This window comes from Theropithecus gelada, chromosome 3 (genome assembly GCF_003255815.1).
Source record: "Theropithecus gelada isolate Dixy chromosome 3, Tgel_1.0, whole genome shotgun sequence".
Classification (NCBI taxonomy): Eukaryota; Metazoa; Chordata; class Mammalia; order Primates; family Cercopithecidae; genus Theropithecus; species Theropithecus gelada.
Window position 1 is genome coordinate 147,987,479 of NC_037670.1, and position 17,191 is coordinate 148,004,669.

The 17,191-nt window shown below is 38.0% G+C and overlaps 1 protein-coding gene across 1 annotated transcript in view; it reads right to left on the minus strand.

Annotated features, from left to right (window-relative positions):
- The window catches only part of IQUB (IQ motif and ubiquitin domain containing), an 85,341-nt gene that overhangs the window by 28,040 nt on the left and 40,110 nt on the right, over window positions 1–17,191 (minus strand). The window contains exon 8 of the mRNA XM_025379683.1: window positions 5,709–5,884. Within this exon, the coding sequence (XP_025235468.1) occupies window positions 5,709–5,884 (176 nt within the window). The remainder of the gene's footprint in view (window positions 1–5,708; window positions 5,885–17,191) is intronic.

A 17,191-nucleotide genomic window follows, 5' to 3' on the forward strand; every position in this document is an offset into this window, starting at 1 on the left:
ATTCTCAGCAAACTATCGCAAGAACAGAAAACCAAACACCGCATGTTCTCACTCATAGGTGGGAACTGAACAATGAGATCACTTGGACTCGGGAAGGGGAACATCACACACCGGGGCCTATCACAGGGAGGAGGAAGGGGGGAGGGATTGCATTGGGAGTTATACCTGATGTAAATGACGAGTTGATGGGTGCTGACGAGTTGATGGGTGCAGCACAGCAACATGGCACAAGTATACATATGTAACAAACCTGCACGTTATGCACATGTACCCTAGAACTTAAAGTATTTAAAAAAAAAATCAAAAACTTCAGAATAATAAGTTACTTCATTCAAGTTTTATGAAATCAACACTGACTCCTCCTGAATATTAGAGAGAATACTAGGCTTAGAGTGGGGGAGGTTGACAAGCATAGAGAAAAATAGACATTTTATAATTATTCACATCAGAAGAATAAAATTTATCTTGTCTTCTTAGTATAGCATCATATACAAAAAGGTGATTTAAATGATTCTGAATTAGAGTAGCAGTGAGTTTTTGATTTACTATAGCAGGCTAAAAGCAGGTCAGAAGTCACTGTTAGTCAATATTTTTAAACACTGGACTAATTAGGCTATGTGAACTGACTGGGAGTTGTCATCAAGTGTAACTGATCCATATTGTGGTGTGTTTTCCTGTTCTAATACAAGTCTTTAGTCAAAACTGAAAGAAAATCCCATTGTATCAACTAAAATGTCAGTTTCCTTCAAATTTAGCCTGGAGATTGATGAGATTAACTGGTTTATCAGCTGGGGTAACTGTGGGTTTAGATCTCCAATTCTAAACCATGTCACCTAAAAAACGCCTTTGCCTTGATTTCTACAAATTCTTGTGGCTAACTTCATCCTTCCCTCAATTCTCTGCCTTTCACCTTTGTGTGTTACCCTGTATCCATCTGGACACGGAGCCCAGCTTATTTATCTGGTTTCCTCTCCCTTTCCAAAAATAAAATTATGTTGCATTTAATATTTCCTTTATTTAGTCATATAACTAAAGAAGTCACAAAAAGTCACACTGTACACCCACTGCCTTCCAACTGCCTCCTCACTTTACCTTATCTATTTCCCTCTAGGACAACTCTTGAAAACCTCCATTTTCCTGGAATAGAACAATTCTTCCTGTACTCAGGATCCTTCAGGGTCTCAAATTCCACCCCAATAGCTTATCAAAGTATTTACAAAAAAACAAAGGCAAAAAATAGGTCTTCCTTCCTCCTAGGAATTCTGGTAAACAGAATTTTAAAATTTCTCCATTTCACTTTTTTTTTTTTTCTTTTTGGTGAGGTTTACATGAAAACCTTCTTAGAGTGCCACACCTCATGAGAAAGGGTAGTGGTCATCTACTGACTCTGGAATCACTTTCCTATGTTGGGTCTTGATCCATTTATGGATACTCCATAATTTCAAAAAGCTTAGTTAAATGTTTACAGACAATGCTAGACATGGGGCCTGGGGTAGGGAATGTTCTGGGCATAAAGAAGAATAGACATTGGGTAAGTATATACAACAATAGAATTTTAAATAGTTTGCAGGAAAGTATGATGGCACTAGTGGGAAAATTCTGCAGAAGGCTCAGCATCAAGTGAAGAAAGGTGACACCCATCTTCCTTGTCCACGGACACTCAGAGGCTTCCATCTCCTTCGAACATTCGTATTGCCCTGGGCTCATACTCTCTTCTCTGGTGAGGTTAACAATTAGGTATCCCAGTGATAAAGCAGGATGCAGATAAAGCAACTTGCTAAATAAATAAGTTTATTTCGAAAGATGACTCTGGAGAAGTATGAATACTATAGCTTTCCTAAAATAAATTCATCTTTCCTAGAATTAAGATATTTAAGCATTTTAAATGACAGTATCCACATTACATAATTTCTTGATGATAGTTGGAATACAAAATTATACAACCACTATTTGTGTCCCTTATTCTTCCTCCCTACCTTCTTCCACAAACATTTATTGACACTGTAGTAAGAACTGTGCTAAGATATGAGGATACAGAGATAAACGACAACTCTTTCCTTTAAAGATTCAAAATCTAGAAAGGATACAGGCATGTAGATACAATAAAGACTGCACACTATGTACAAAGACAGAGATGAGACAGTCTCATGAGAGCATATACTACAGGCTAAAGTAGGTGGACCAGCATTTGCTTTCTGAAAGAAGAGGCATCTGAGCTTGTTTTACAGGGTCAATAGCTAGCTACTAAGGAAGGAAGGAAAGGATGTTCCATGTAAAGGCACCCAATGCAAAAGGATCGAGAGCACCTGGTCTTTCTGGGGATATGCAAGTAATTGAGCATGGCTGAAGCAGTATGGGTACAGTATGCAGGGAGAAATGGCGGTGATGCAACAGTGAGATAAGTGAGGTTTGCAAACACAAAAATCCTTGTTCCCTAAGGGCAGTGAGGAAGGACAGGGTCAGAGTTGTGTTTAGTGAGGCCACGTTGGCAGTGATGCAGATAATGGAGGAGAGAAATGAGAAGTGAAACTGAAGGCGGCAGCTCAATTTGGAAACATAAAGGAATCCAGATGAGAAGAAAATCCAGATTCAGTTAAGTCAGGGTCAAGCTCATGCACACAAGATAAGGCAAGACCTGTCTCATGACATCCTCCCAGGGGAGATAGGAAGGCCTATTTGATATATGCAGGGTCATCAGGACACCAGGGCAGAGCCTTTTCCCTACAGGCAATGGTAGTGGGTTTGGAAAGGAAGAAGTAAAGAATTAAAGAGGTATTAGGAATCCAACTTACAAGGGATGTGAAGGACCTCTTCAAGGAGAACTACAAACCACTGCTCAATGAAATAAAAGAGAACACAAACAAATAGAAGAACATGCCATGCTCATGGATAGGAAGAATCAATATCGTGAAAATGGCCATACTTAATTTATAGATTCAATGCTATCCCCATCAAGTTACCAATAACTTTCTTCACAGAATTGGAAAAAACTGCTTTAAAGTTCATATGGAACCAAAAAATAGCCTGCATTACCAAGACAATCCTAAGCAAAGAGAATAAAGCTGGAAGCATCATGCTACCTGACTTCAAACTATACTACAAAGCTACAGTAACCAAAACAGCATGCTACTGGTACCAAAACAGAGATATAGACCAATGGAACAGAACAGAGGCCTCAGAAATAACACCATAAATCTAAAACCATTTGATCTTTGACAAACCTGACAAAAACAAGAAATAGGAAAAGGATTCCCTATTTAATAAGTGGTGCTGGGAAAACTGGCTAGCCATATGTAGAAAGCTGAATCTGAATCCCTTCCTTACACACTTTATGGAAAAATTAATTCAAGATGGATTAAAGACTTAAATGTTAGACCTAAAACCATAAAAACCCTAAAAGAAAACCTAGGCAATAGCATTCAGGACATAGGCATGGGCAAGGACTTCATGACTAAAACACCAAAAGCAATGGCAATAAAAGTCAAAATAGGCAAATGGGATCTAATTAAACTAAAGAGCTTCTGTACAGCAAAAGAAACTACCATCAGAGTAAACAGGCAACCTACAGTATGGAAGAAAATTTTTGCAATGTACCCATTTGACAAAGGGTTAATATCCACAATCTACAAAGAACTTAAACAAATTTACAAGAAAAAAACAACTCCATCAAAAAGTGGGTGAAGGACGTGAACAGACACTTCTCAAAAGAAGACATTTATGCAGTCAACAGACACATGAAACAATGCTCATCATCACTGGTGATCAGAGAAATGCAAATCAAAACCACAATGAGATACCATCTCACACCAGTTAAAATGGCGATCATTAAAAAGTCAGGAAACAACAGATGCTGGAGAGGATATGGAGAAATAGGAACGCTTTTACACTGTTGGTGGGAGTGTAAACAAGTTCAACCATCATGGAAGACAGTGTGGCGATTCCTCAAGGATCTAGAACTAGAAATACCATTTGACTTAGCGATCCCATCACTGGGTATATACCCAAAGGATTATAAATCATGCTACTATAAAGACACATGCACATGTATGTTTATTGCGGCACTCTTCACAATAGCAAAAACTTGGAACCAACCCATTATGTCCATCAATGATAGACTGGATTAAGAAAATGTGGCATATATACACCATGGAATACTATGCAGCATAAAAAAAGGATGAGTTCATGTCCTTTGCAGGGATGAAGCTGGAAACCATTATTCTGAGCAAACTATCACAAGGACAGAAAACCAAACACTGCAAGTTCTCACTTACAGGTGGGAACTGAACAAGGAGAACACTTGGACAGAGGGTGGGGAACATCACACACAGGGGCCTGCCATGAGGTGGGAAGCAGGGGGAGGGATAGCATTAGGAGAAAAACCTAATGTAAATGACGAGTTAATAGGTGCAGCAAACCAACCTGGCACATGTATACCTATGTATCAAACCTGCACGTTGTGCACATGTACCCTAGAACTTAAAGTATAATAAAAAAAAGGAACAATGTATGCTAAAGCAGAGTACTTAGTAAGTGCTCAAAATCACTATTAAATAATTGACCAAGGATTAAAAAAAGAATTAAGGAGGTATTAAACAATAGAATAAACAGGTTGGTGGCTAGATGGAGAAGTCAAAAATAATACCCAGGTTTCTGTCTGGAGCAACTGAGTAGATGATGAAATTTCATACAGATAGGTTATATGATGCAGAACAAGATTAATTTACAGGCGAGGGGGCAAGGGATAGTAAGGTGATATGACTTAGGGTTCATCATGTCTCCCTGAAGTGTAATCTTGGGATATCCAAAGAGCAGTGACAGTAGGCCATTGGATATATGATGTGGAAGCTCCTTAAAGAGATCTGGCATGGACCTATAGGGAGTTCTGGGATGCAGGTAGTAGTTAAAGGTATAGATAAACTGAGATCAAACAAAGGAGTGAATAAGATGAGAAGAGGGCATTTAGAATATCAAAACTATGGTTTTTAAGAACAAATGTCCTCAAATAATAAGAACCATAGAAATAGAAGCACTACAGGCTAACATCTTAGAGAAATACACCCCTTTTCTTCTGTAGCTGAATTGGCTTTAAATTGTTTGGAAAGACCAGGTTTATAAAAGAAAATTGGTCACTATGGAAACAGGCTATTCAATATCAAACAGGCAGTTTGACCACAAAAGTGGTAATTACTTTAGTTTTTTCCTTAATTATATGTTTTCGTGGTTTTCAATAATCGTATATTCTTTGTCAGAAATTTGAAGTCAGTTAATGATGTGAGCCAAAGCAAAAATACTAGTCTATAGCTATTTCTCCCAGGTTGCTTACCATCAGAGCACCCAAGACCTAGATGTTTTGTGACTTTAATACTCTGCATTTTATCATGGTATACAATTTATCTAATTTATATAGCCAATCTAAATCCAAATGAACAGAGTCACAAGAAATGTCTCTCCGTCTTTTGCTTCATGGCCAATCTCCTTAATTAAGAATGTATGGATGTCATATTACCTATCAATTTTTACCCTAGGCTGCTATTAAAATCTAAAGCTATACCAGAAAAAAATATATATCACATTTTAAGAAATATGTCATCAAAATCCTAAACAAAATTCATGTAAATTCTTGTAATCTAAGTCTTTCGTCTGGTACATTATTCTACATTTTTAAATTCAGAATACATTCATATTTAAACAGTAGTTACTTCACTAACCTTATCCAAAAAAGCTTGTATTGCTGCTTCCTCATTCGCCGTATAAGCAATGTATCTATGTCTCCCAATAGAAGCAATTATCTGAGTCTCTTTTTCCAGAAGTTCACACAGAGCAGCTTTCCTTTCAGCTCCAGTGAAAGATTGGTTAATACGTTTAAGTTCTTCTTGCCGCCAGACTAGAGGAATAACACAATAGACTCTTGAGTTTTTAAAATCCCACTTTTTTATGATCACATCCTGACGAGGAGTATTTTATTTTTACATCAATTTAAACAAAAGTATACTCCAATAGAATCATTTATATTGTATACCTGATGCGCAAAAAAAAGTGACAAAATGGAAGCTGAGAGACTTAATAAAAGTAGAATCAAACAAACAGAAGCCAAAGGGAAACAGTACAGATGATGTCAAATTATGTCTCCAAGTGAGCATTCATACTGCTTAGCATTGACAAAAATATGACTTGGATTTTGTGGCAGCCATGAGCGTGCACTGCTCACATCTCCCTTCAAGAGAGTACCCGTCGCAAAGGGTAAAGGTAATTGACAGTTCCAACTACAGCATTTCAGATCTGCTGCCTTGTTAAAGCTGAGGTCACATTCTGCCTACAAAGTTCGCATCAATGACCAGGCACCATGTGGGAGTCAGAACCAGGCTGTATCTGCCCAACAATGGACTTTTCTGTGGTCAATCATATATGAGCCAATTGTTGGGCGGGCTTAGCCTTCCTTAGAGTTAAGACTCTCTATACCCCATCTTCTTTCCTTCCCTCTCTCAATTGATGAGGTGTCAAATCTCATCTCAAACTGAAGATTTCCTTTTCCTTCCTCTGCTCCCTTTCCTCTTTATCTTTCACTTCCAATTACATCCTGGTGTCTGCTTCCCCAAGGACCCAAGCTGATATAGTTTTATGTAGAACTGTTGATATCAGTCATTTCCTTCATTCACTTAGGCGCCATTTTCCATTTATTTACAAAACTCTAAATTATAGTCACAAATGTTATAAAGTAATTGCATTTACTGTTTACTTAAACTAATGCATTATGTTATCATAATATTTATGATATTTTAAAGCCCTGGTTACTATCAATAAAAAATGTGCTGCCCAAACTTAAATAAATCAAAATTTCTGAGCTCAGATGCATGCATTTTACCAAGTTTTCATTTAATTTTTACATATACTAAATTTGGAGAAGAAAACTCTTTTGTATCCCACAATTCAAAAATGTCAACCTTATTTATATTAACAAAAGAATAGGGTTGGAAAGAACTTGAGAAATTAAATTGTTCAACCCCACGTTTAAGAAAGGATCCTTCTCGGAACAGCTTGAACAGGTTTAATTGGCCCACCCTGGTTCTAATACTAGCTTGTGAGGCAACACTGCGTCAGGTTGTTTCTTGGGCCACATGGTACTCCTTTAGGTATGTGAAGAGAGTAATCACCCCTCATTTATGTTTTATCTTCTCTAGACATAAATATTTCTATTTCTTCAATTGTGCATCATTTGACTCATTTTCTGTCCATGTAAGTCAAGCTCCTCTGATTTATCATAGTACCTCTTAAAATATGGCATACCAAATTTCTGACAAGATAGAAGCTTCTACACAATCTTCTACCTCCCTTCTCCTATGTCACTGCTAAAATAATAAAAGAAATATGAAAGACAGGAGAAATGAGAGAGACCTGAATCAGTACTAAAAATCTGAAAGGAATTTATCCCTATGTAAGAAACCCTGGGGAATTTCGAAAAGATATAGTGCAGATACTACCAAATAAATGAAAGACTGTCAAAAAAGCACATAAATGTTGTTATCCAAACTTCTGCTTTCTCATTTCAGAAAGTGAACATCGTAGCAGAAGATGGGAAACCCCAACTTAAGTAACTCGGAACTAGAGAAAAGAGCAGCTTATCAAGCTATTTGACAGTTTACCATGCTTTAAGAAAGTCTTTGAGAAACTTTCAGAAGAATGCCTAACATTTCAAGTCACTGCAGAAGATAATAACAACTATGAGCTTATGCAAAAAAAAAGAAAAATATTTTAAATAGTACAGAAAGCAAGAAGAGAAAAGCAAAAAAAAAGCATAATAGTTATGTTTAAAATATGAAATGATTATACAGATATTTTTCTGTTGAAAATAAGATAATTTTGCAAAATTCTAGGGACATGATGTTTTCAGAGGGGACACTTGAAAAAAACTGACACCAAAGGTGAAATTTAAAAGGTTAGCAGAGGGGGCACGCCCAAGATGACCAAATAGGAACAGCTCCAGCCTCCAGCTCCCAGCGTGAGCAACACAGAAGACAGGTGATTTCTGCATTTTCAACTGAGGTACCGGGTTCATCTAACTGGGGCATGTCGGACAGTTGGCGCTGGTCCCCGGGTGCAGCCCGACCAGCGAGAGCTGAAGCAGGGCGAGGCATCGCCTTACCTGGGGAGCACAAGGGCAAAGGGAATTCCTTTTCCTAGCCAAAGGAAAGTGAGACACACAACACCTGGAAAATCGGGTAACTCCCACCCTAATACTGCGCTTTACCAAGGGTCTTAGCAAATAGCACACCAGATTATATCCCACACCTGGCCTGGAGGGTCCCACGCCCATAGAGCCTCCCTCATTGCTAGCACGGCAGTCTGAGATCTAACTGCAAAGTGGCAGCGAGCCTGGGGGAGGGGCGCCTGGCATTGCTGAGGCTTAAGTAGGTAAACAAAGCTGCTGAGAAGTTCGAATTGGGGGGAGCCCACCACAGCTCAAGGAGGCCTGCCTGCCTCTATAGACTCCTCCTCTGGGGACAGGGCATAGCTAAACAAAAAGCAGCAGAAACTTCAGAGGAGGTAAATGTCCCTGTCTGACAGCTTTGAAAAGACCAGTGGATCCCCCAGCACGAAGGTTGAGATCTGAGAACGGACAGACTGCCTGCTCAAGTGAGTCCCTGACCACTGAGTAGCCTAACTGGGAGACATCCCCCACTAGGTGCAGACTAATACCTCACACCTCACACAGCTGGGTACACCCCTGAGACGAAGCTTCCAGAGCAAGAATCAGACAGCAACACTTGCTGTTCAGCAATATTCTATCTTCTGCAGCCTCTGCTGCTGATACCCAGGCAAACAGGGTCTGGAGTGGACCTCAAGCAAACTCCAACAGACCTGCAGCTGAGGGTCCTGACTGTTAGAAGGAAAACTAACAAACAGAAAGGACACCCACACCAAAACCCCATCAGTACGTCACCATCATCAAAGACTAAAGGCAGATAAAATCACAAAGATGGGGGAAAAAGCAGGGCAGAAAAGCTGGAAATTCAAAAAATCAGAGTGCATCTCCCCCTCCAAAGCAACGCAACTCATCGCCAGCAACAGAACAAAGCTGGACGGAGAATGACTTTGACCAGTTGAGAGAAGGCTTCAGTCGATCAAACTTCTCAGAGCTAAAGGAGGAACTACATAACCAGCACAAAGAAACTAAAAAACTCGAAAAAAGAATGGATGAATGGATAACTAGAATAACCAATGTACAGAAGACCTTAAAAGAACTGATAGACATGAAAACCATAACATGAGAACTACGTGACAAATGCACAAGCTTCAGTAACCGACTCGATCAACTGGAAAAAAGAGTATCAGCGATTGAAGATCAAATGAATGAAATGAAGCAAGAAGAGAAGTGTAGAGGAAAAAGAGTAAAAAGAAATGAACAAAGCCTCCAAGAAATATGGGATTATATGAAAAGACCAAATCTACATCTGATTGGTGTGCCTGAAAGTTAGGGGAAAAAGGGAACCAAGTTGGAAAACACTCCACAGGATATCATCCAGGAGAACTTCCCCAATCTAGTAAGGCAGGCCAACGTTCAAATTCAGGAAATACAGAGAATGCCACAAAGATACTCCTCGAGAAGAGCAACTCCAAGACACATAATTGTCTTGTGTGACAATTCACCAAACTGAAATTCACCAAATTTGAAATGGTGAATTTCAAATTCACCAAAGTTGATACACCAAAGTTGAAATGAAGGAAAAAATCTTAAGGGCAGCCAGAGAGAAAGGTCGGGTTACACACAAAGAAAAGGCCACCAGACTAACAGCAGATCTCTCGGCAGAAACACTCCAAGCCAGAAGAGAGTGGAGGCCAATATTCAACATTCATAAAGAAAAGAATTTTCAACCCAGAATTTCATATCCAGCCAAACTAAGTTTCATAAGTGAAGGAGAAATAAAACCCTTTACAGACAAGCAAATGCTTAGAGATTTTGTCACCACGAGGCCTGCCCTACAGGAGATCCTGAAGCAAGCACTAAAGTTGTAAGGGAACAACCAGTACCAGCCATTGCAAAAACATGCCAAAATGTAAGGATCATTGATGCTAGGAAGAAACTGCATCAACTAACGAGCAAAATAACCAGCTAATATCATAATGACAGGATCAAGTTCACACATAACAATATAAACCTTAAATGTAAATGGACTAAATGGTTCAATTAAAAGACACAAACTGGCAAATTGGATAAAGAGTCAAGACTCATTAGTTTGCTGTATTCAGGAGACCCATCTCACATGAAGAGACACATATAGGCTCAAAATAAAGGGATGGAGGAAGATCTACAAGGCAAATGGAAAATTAAAAAAAAGCAGCGGTTGCAATCCTAGTCTCTGATAAAACAGACTTTAAACCATCAAAGATCAAACGAGACAAAGAAAGCCATTACATAATGGTAAAGGGATCAATTCATCAGGAAGAGCTAACTATCCTAAATATATACGCACACAATAAAGGAGCATCCAGATTCATAAAGCAAGTCCTCAGAGACTTATAAAGAGACTTAGACTCCCATACAATAATAATGGGAGACTTTAACACCCCACTGTCCACATTAGACACATCAACATGACAGAAAGTTAACAAGGATATCCAGGAATTGAACTCAACTCTGCACCAAGTGGACCTAATAGACATCTACAGAACTCCCCACCCCAAATCAAGAGAATATACATTCTTCTCAGCACCACATGGCACTTATTCCAAAATTGACCACATAGTTGCAAGTAAAGCATTCCTCAGCAAATGTGAAAGAACAGAAATTATAACAAACTGTCTCTCAGACCACAGTGCAATCAAACTAGAACTCAGGACTAAGAAACTCAATCAAAACCGCTCAACTACATGGAAATTGAACAAACTGCTCCTGAATGACTACTGGGTACATAACGATATGAAGGCAGAAATAAAGATGTTCTCTGAAACCAATGAGAACAAAGATACAACATACCACAATCTCTGGGACACATTTAAAGCAGTGTGTGGAGGGAAATTTATAGCACCAAATGCCCACAAGAGAAAGTAGGAAAGATCTAAAACTGACACCCTAACACCACAATTAAAAGAACTAGAGAAGCAAGAGCAAACACATTCAAAAGGTAGCAGAAAGCAAGAAATAACTAAGATCAGAGCAGAACTGAAGGAGATAGAGATGCAAAAAACCCTCAAAAAAAATCGATAAATCAAGGGGCTGGTTTTTGAAAAGATCAACAAAATTGATAGACTGCTAGCAAGACTAATAAAGAAGAAAAGAGAGAAGAATCAAACAGATGCAATAAAAAATGATAAAGGGGATATCACCATCGACCCCACAGAAATACAAACTACCATCAGAGAATACTATAAACGCCTCTATGCAAATAAACTAGAAAACCTAGAAGAAATGGATAATTTCCTGGACACTTACACTCTCCCAAGATTAAACCAGGAAGAAGTTGAATCCCTGAACAGACCAACAGCAGGCTCTGAAATTGAGGCAATAATTAATAGCCTACCAACCAAAAAAAGTCCAGGACCAGACGGATTCACAGCCGAATTCTACCAGAGGTACAAGGAGAAGTTGGTACCATTCCTTCTGAAAATATTCCAATCAATAGAAAAAGAGGGAATCCTCCCTAACTCATTCTACATGGCTAACATCATCCTGATACCAAAGCCTGGCAGAGACACAACAAAAAAAGAGAATTTTAGACCAATAACCCTGATGAACATCGACGCAAAAATCCTCAATAAAATACTGGCAAACCGAATCCAGCAGCACATCAAAAAGCTTATCCACCATGATCAAGTGGGCGTCATCCCTGGGATGCAAGGCTGGTTCAACATATGCAAATCAATAAACGTAATCCAGCATATAAACAGAACCAAAGACAAAAACCACATGATCATCTCAATAGATGCAGAAAATGCCTTTGACAAAATTCAACAGCCCTTCATGCTAAAAATCTCGCAATTAATTCGGTTTTGATGGAAAGTAAATCAAAATAATAAGAGTTATTTATGACAAACCCACAGCCAATATCATACTGAATGGGCCAAAACTGGAAGCATTCCCTTTGAAAACTGGCACAAGATAGGGATGCCCTCTCTCACCACTCCTATTCAACACAGTGTTGGAAGTTCTGGCTAGGGTAATCAGGCAAGAGAAAGAAATCAAGGGTATTCAGTTAGGAAAAGAAGAAGTCAAATTGTCCCTGTTTGCAGATTACATGATTGTATATTTAGAAAACCCCATTGTCTCAGCCCAAAATCTCCATAAACTGATAAGCAACTTCAGCAAAGTATCAGGATACAAAATCAATGTGCAAAAATCACAAGCATTCTTATATACAAGTAACAGACAAACAGAGAGTCAAATCATGAATGAACTCCCATTCACAATAGCTTCAAAGAGAATAAAATATCTAGGAATCCAACTTACAAGGGATGTAAGGGACCTCTTCAAGGAGAACTACAAACCACTGCTCAGTGAAATAAAAGAGGACACAAACAAATGGAAGAACATACCGTGCTCATGGATAGGAAGAATCAATATTGTGAAAATGGCCATACTGCCCAAGGTAATTTATAGATTCAATGCCATCCCCATTAAGCTACCAATGACTTTCTTCACAGAATTGGAAAAAACTGCTTTAAAGTTCATATGGAACCAAAAAAGACCCCACATTGCCAAGACAATCCTAAGCCAAAAGAACAAAGCTGGAGGCATCATGCTACCTGACTTCAAACTATACTACAAGGCTACAGTAACCAAAACAGCATGGTACTGGTACCAAAACAGAGATATAGACCAATGGAACAGAACAGAGTCCTCAGAAATAATAACACATCTACAGCCATCTGATCTTTGACAAACCTGATAAAAACAAGAAATTGGTAAAGATTTCCTATTTAATAAATGGTGCTGGGAAAATTGGCTAGCCATAAGTAGAAAGCTGAAACTGGATCCTTTCCTTACTCCTTATATGAAAATTAATTCAAGATGGATTAGAGACTTAAATGTTAGACCAAAAACCATAAAATCCTTAGAAGAAAACCTAGGTAATACCATTCAGGACATAGGCATGGGCAAGGACTTCTTCATGTCTAAAACACCAAAAGCAATGGCAACAAAAGCCAAAATTGATAAATGGGATCTAATTAAACTAAAGAGCTTCAAAAGAAACTACCATCAGAGTGAACAGGCAACCTACAGAATGGGAGAAAATTTTTGCAATCTACTCATCAGACAAAGGGCTAATATCCAGAACCTACAAAGAACTCAAACAAATTTACAAGAAAAAAACAAACAACCCCATCAAAAAGTGGGCAAAGGATATGAACAGATACTTCTCAAAAGAAGACATTCATACAGCCAACAGACACATGAAAAAATGCTCATCATCACTCACCATCAGAGAAATGCAAATCAAAACCACAATGAGACACCATCTCACACCAGTTAGAATGGCAATCATTAAAAAATCAGGAAACAATAGGTGCTGGAGAGGATGTGGAGAAATAGGAACACTTTTACACTGTTGGTGGGATTGTAAACTAGTTCAACCATTGTGGAAAACAGTGTGGCGATTCCTCAAGGATCTAGAACTAGAAATACCGTATGACCCAGCCATCCCATTACTGGGTATATACCAAAGGATTATAAGTCATGCTGCTACAAAGACACGTGCACACGTATGTTTATTTTGGCACTATTCACAATAGCAAAGACTTGGAATCAACCCAAACGTCCATCAGTGACAGACTGGATTAAGAAAATGTGGCACATATACACCATGGAATACTATGCAGCCATAAAAAAGGATGAGTTCGTGTCCTTTGTAGGGATATGGATGCAGCTGAGAAACCATCATTCTGAGGAAACTATCGCAAGAACAGAAAACCAAATACCACATGTTCTCACTCATAGGTAGGAACTGAACAATGAGATCACTTGGACGCAGGAAGGGGAACATCACATACCAGGTCCTATTGTGGGGAGCGGGGAGTGGGGAGGGATAGCATTAGGAGATATACCTAATGTAAATGACTAGTTAATGGGTGCAGCACACCAACATGGCACATGTACACATATGTAACAAACCTGCACGTTGTGCACATGTACCCTAGAACTTAAAGTATAAAAAAAGAAAAAAAGGTTAGCAGATATGAACAAAAAAGAAAGTAGAAGCAGCAATATTAAAACATAAAACTGGGGGGAGAACCTCAAAATTCAGGTCTTTTAGGTAGAAGGTGATTTTATGATGAAACATCTGACTGTCATGAATGTTTATATAGGAAATCATATACCATCAAGTATGTTTTTAAAAATTCTATCAATTATCAATACAATGTTGGGGAGTATATTTTATATAATTAAAAAATAGATAAAATACAAATGCATTAATCTATGACAAAGCCAAGTAAAAAAATTAAAAGCATGTGATATTTGAACAACGATTTTTAAAAATTAAATTGTCATACATCAAGCTCTGAACACCAAAAGCTGAAAATGTAACCTCATTTTCCAAGTTCAATAAACCATTTATATAGATATATCATATTGTAGTAGAAATCAGAAATGTTACAAACTACATTTTTGCCACAGAACAATTAAACTAGAATAACAAAAGTTTAAATAGAAATATTCCAATTGCTTGTTAATTGAAGAAATATCATCAAAAATAACAATTTAATCAAAGAAAAGTAAAAAGCATAACAATATTAATTTAAAAACGCTACATGTCAAAATGCATAGGATGCAACAAAAATTTCAGCAAGGTAAACTTGGGGAAATTTGGTATAAATAATCCTCAAATGTCAGTCATGTACCTGTCAAAAGGAGGAGGGATTTATAAAAAGCTGTAATGTTTGTAATAATCAACCATAAGTCTTCTCTGATAGATCATGTCTTCTGGGCACTTCGCCCATTCTTCATGACTAAAGTTTACTGAGAACAGTTTTGATCATTACTCTGCTACCTTGGAATATACATCTGGACTGGGAACCCAAACTCACTTAAGCCATGTTTGTGCTATGCTCTGCATAGACATGAAAGCAAAACAGGTTGAAACTGCAGCCCACTGCTCATTATTCTGAACAAATATTCCCAAAGTCACTTTAGTCATTGGCATGTATCATAAGTTTCAGTTCATTCCACATTTTTTTGGATTTTCTGAACTATTCCTAAAAATACGTATGTGCCACATTTATAGTTCTCCTTGTTTACTGCACCTCTCACATGCAGCAACCCTGGTTTTGAATTTGCAGAATAAATTCTGTCCTTGCACTTCCACGAGCAGGATGCTCATGGATTCCTCCCCATAGACAGTAGGCTTCTTTTCCATCCATAGAGGTTTACATAGCTTTAGCTTCAATAAATAAATGGGAAATTTGTAAAAATATAGAAAATCTAAACAACATTATCAACCAACTTGATCTAATTGCCATTTATTGATTACTACACCCAAACACAATGGAAAGTAAATTCTTCCTACATGCACACAGAATATTCTCCAATGTCATTTGTATTCTAGTTGTTAAAATAAGTCTCAATAAATTTAAAAGAACTCAAATTGGTGAGGCACGGTGGCTCACGCTTGTAATCCCAGCACTTTGGAAGGCAGAAGTGGGCAGATCACCTGAGATCGGGAGTTTACGACCAGCCTTACCAACATGGAGAAACCCCATCTCTACTGAAAATACAAAATTAGCCCAGTGTAATGGCGCATGCCTGTAATCCCAGCTACTCAGGGGGCTGAGGCAGGAGAATCACTGAACCTGGGAGTCAGAGGTTGTGGTGAGCCAAGATCATGCCATTGCATTCCAGACTGGGCAACAAGAGCAAAACACCGTCTCAGAAGGAAAAAAAAACAAAAAACAAAACTCAAATTATACAAAATTACATTCTCCCATTACAATAAAATTAGAAATCAGTAACAGAAAGATATCTGAAAAATCCCCAAGTATTTAGCAATTAAATAACCTACTTCTAAATATTCCATGGGTCAAGAAATAATCAAAAGGATAATTACAAAGTATTTTGAACTGAAAGAAAATGTCAACTCAACGTATCAAAATGTGAGGATGCAGCTGAAGCAATACTTAAGGGAAAATTTACAGCACCAAACACCTATAATTAGGAAAGAAGAAAGTTCTCAAATCAAATGACCTCAGCTTCCACCACAGGACTGGAAGAGGAGTAAACTGAACCAAAGGTAAGCATAATGAAGGAAATAAATAACAATAGAAATTAACAATTAAAATTAATAGAAATTAAATGGAACAGAGAAAAAGAACTGGGAAAAATCAGGGGAAGAGTAATAAAACTGATAAATCCCTAGGCAGACTGATCAGGAAAAACAGGAGGAGACACAAAATTACCAGGTATTGAGGTAACATCACTATAGATCTGATAGGTATTAAAAGGATAACATGGAACATTATTAACATTTTTATGCCAATAAATTCAACAACTCAGATAAAATTACCAATTCCTTTAAAGACAGTAACTATCAAAGCTTACTCAATGATAAATAAGTCACATGAATACCCCTATACTTATTAAAGAAATTGAATTTATAGTTTAAACCCTCCCACAAAGAAAACTCCAGACCTAGTTGGTATCACTGTTGAATTCCTAACATTTTATGAAGAAATCCTACTAATTTTACACAAACTGTTTTAGAAAATTGAAGAGCACAGAGGAGATTCGCATTATCCAAATACTAAAACCAGAGAGTAACATAACAAGGAAAAAAAGTCACAAACCAATATCCCTTAGGAATGTAGATGCAAAAATTCTAAAACAAAATTTTGGCAAATCAAGTTTGACAGTATATAAAGATAAGGCAATAACAGGATGTGGGGCCTTTGGGGATGTGATCAGATAATGACGGTGGAACCCTCATGAATGGGATTATTGCCCTTATTAAATAGACCCAAGAAAGCTCTTCATCCCTTCCGCTATGTGAGATCACAGTGAGAAGGCACTATCTACGAACCAGGAAACAAACCATCCCGAGACATGGAGTCGGCTGGTGCCCTGACCTTGGAGTTTCCGAACTTGAGAACTCTAAAGAATAAATTTCTGTTATTTATGTCTATGGCATTTTGTTATAGTAGCCCGAATAGACTACGATCTTAAAGATGCAAAGGCAATACAATGGAGAAATGACAGTGTTTTCGACAA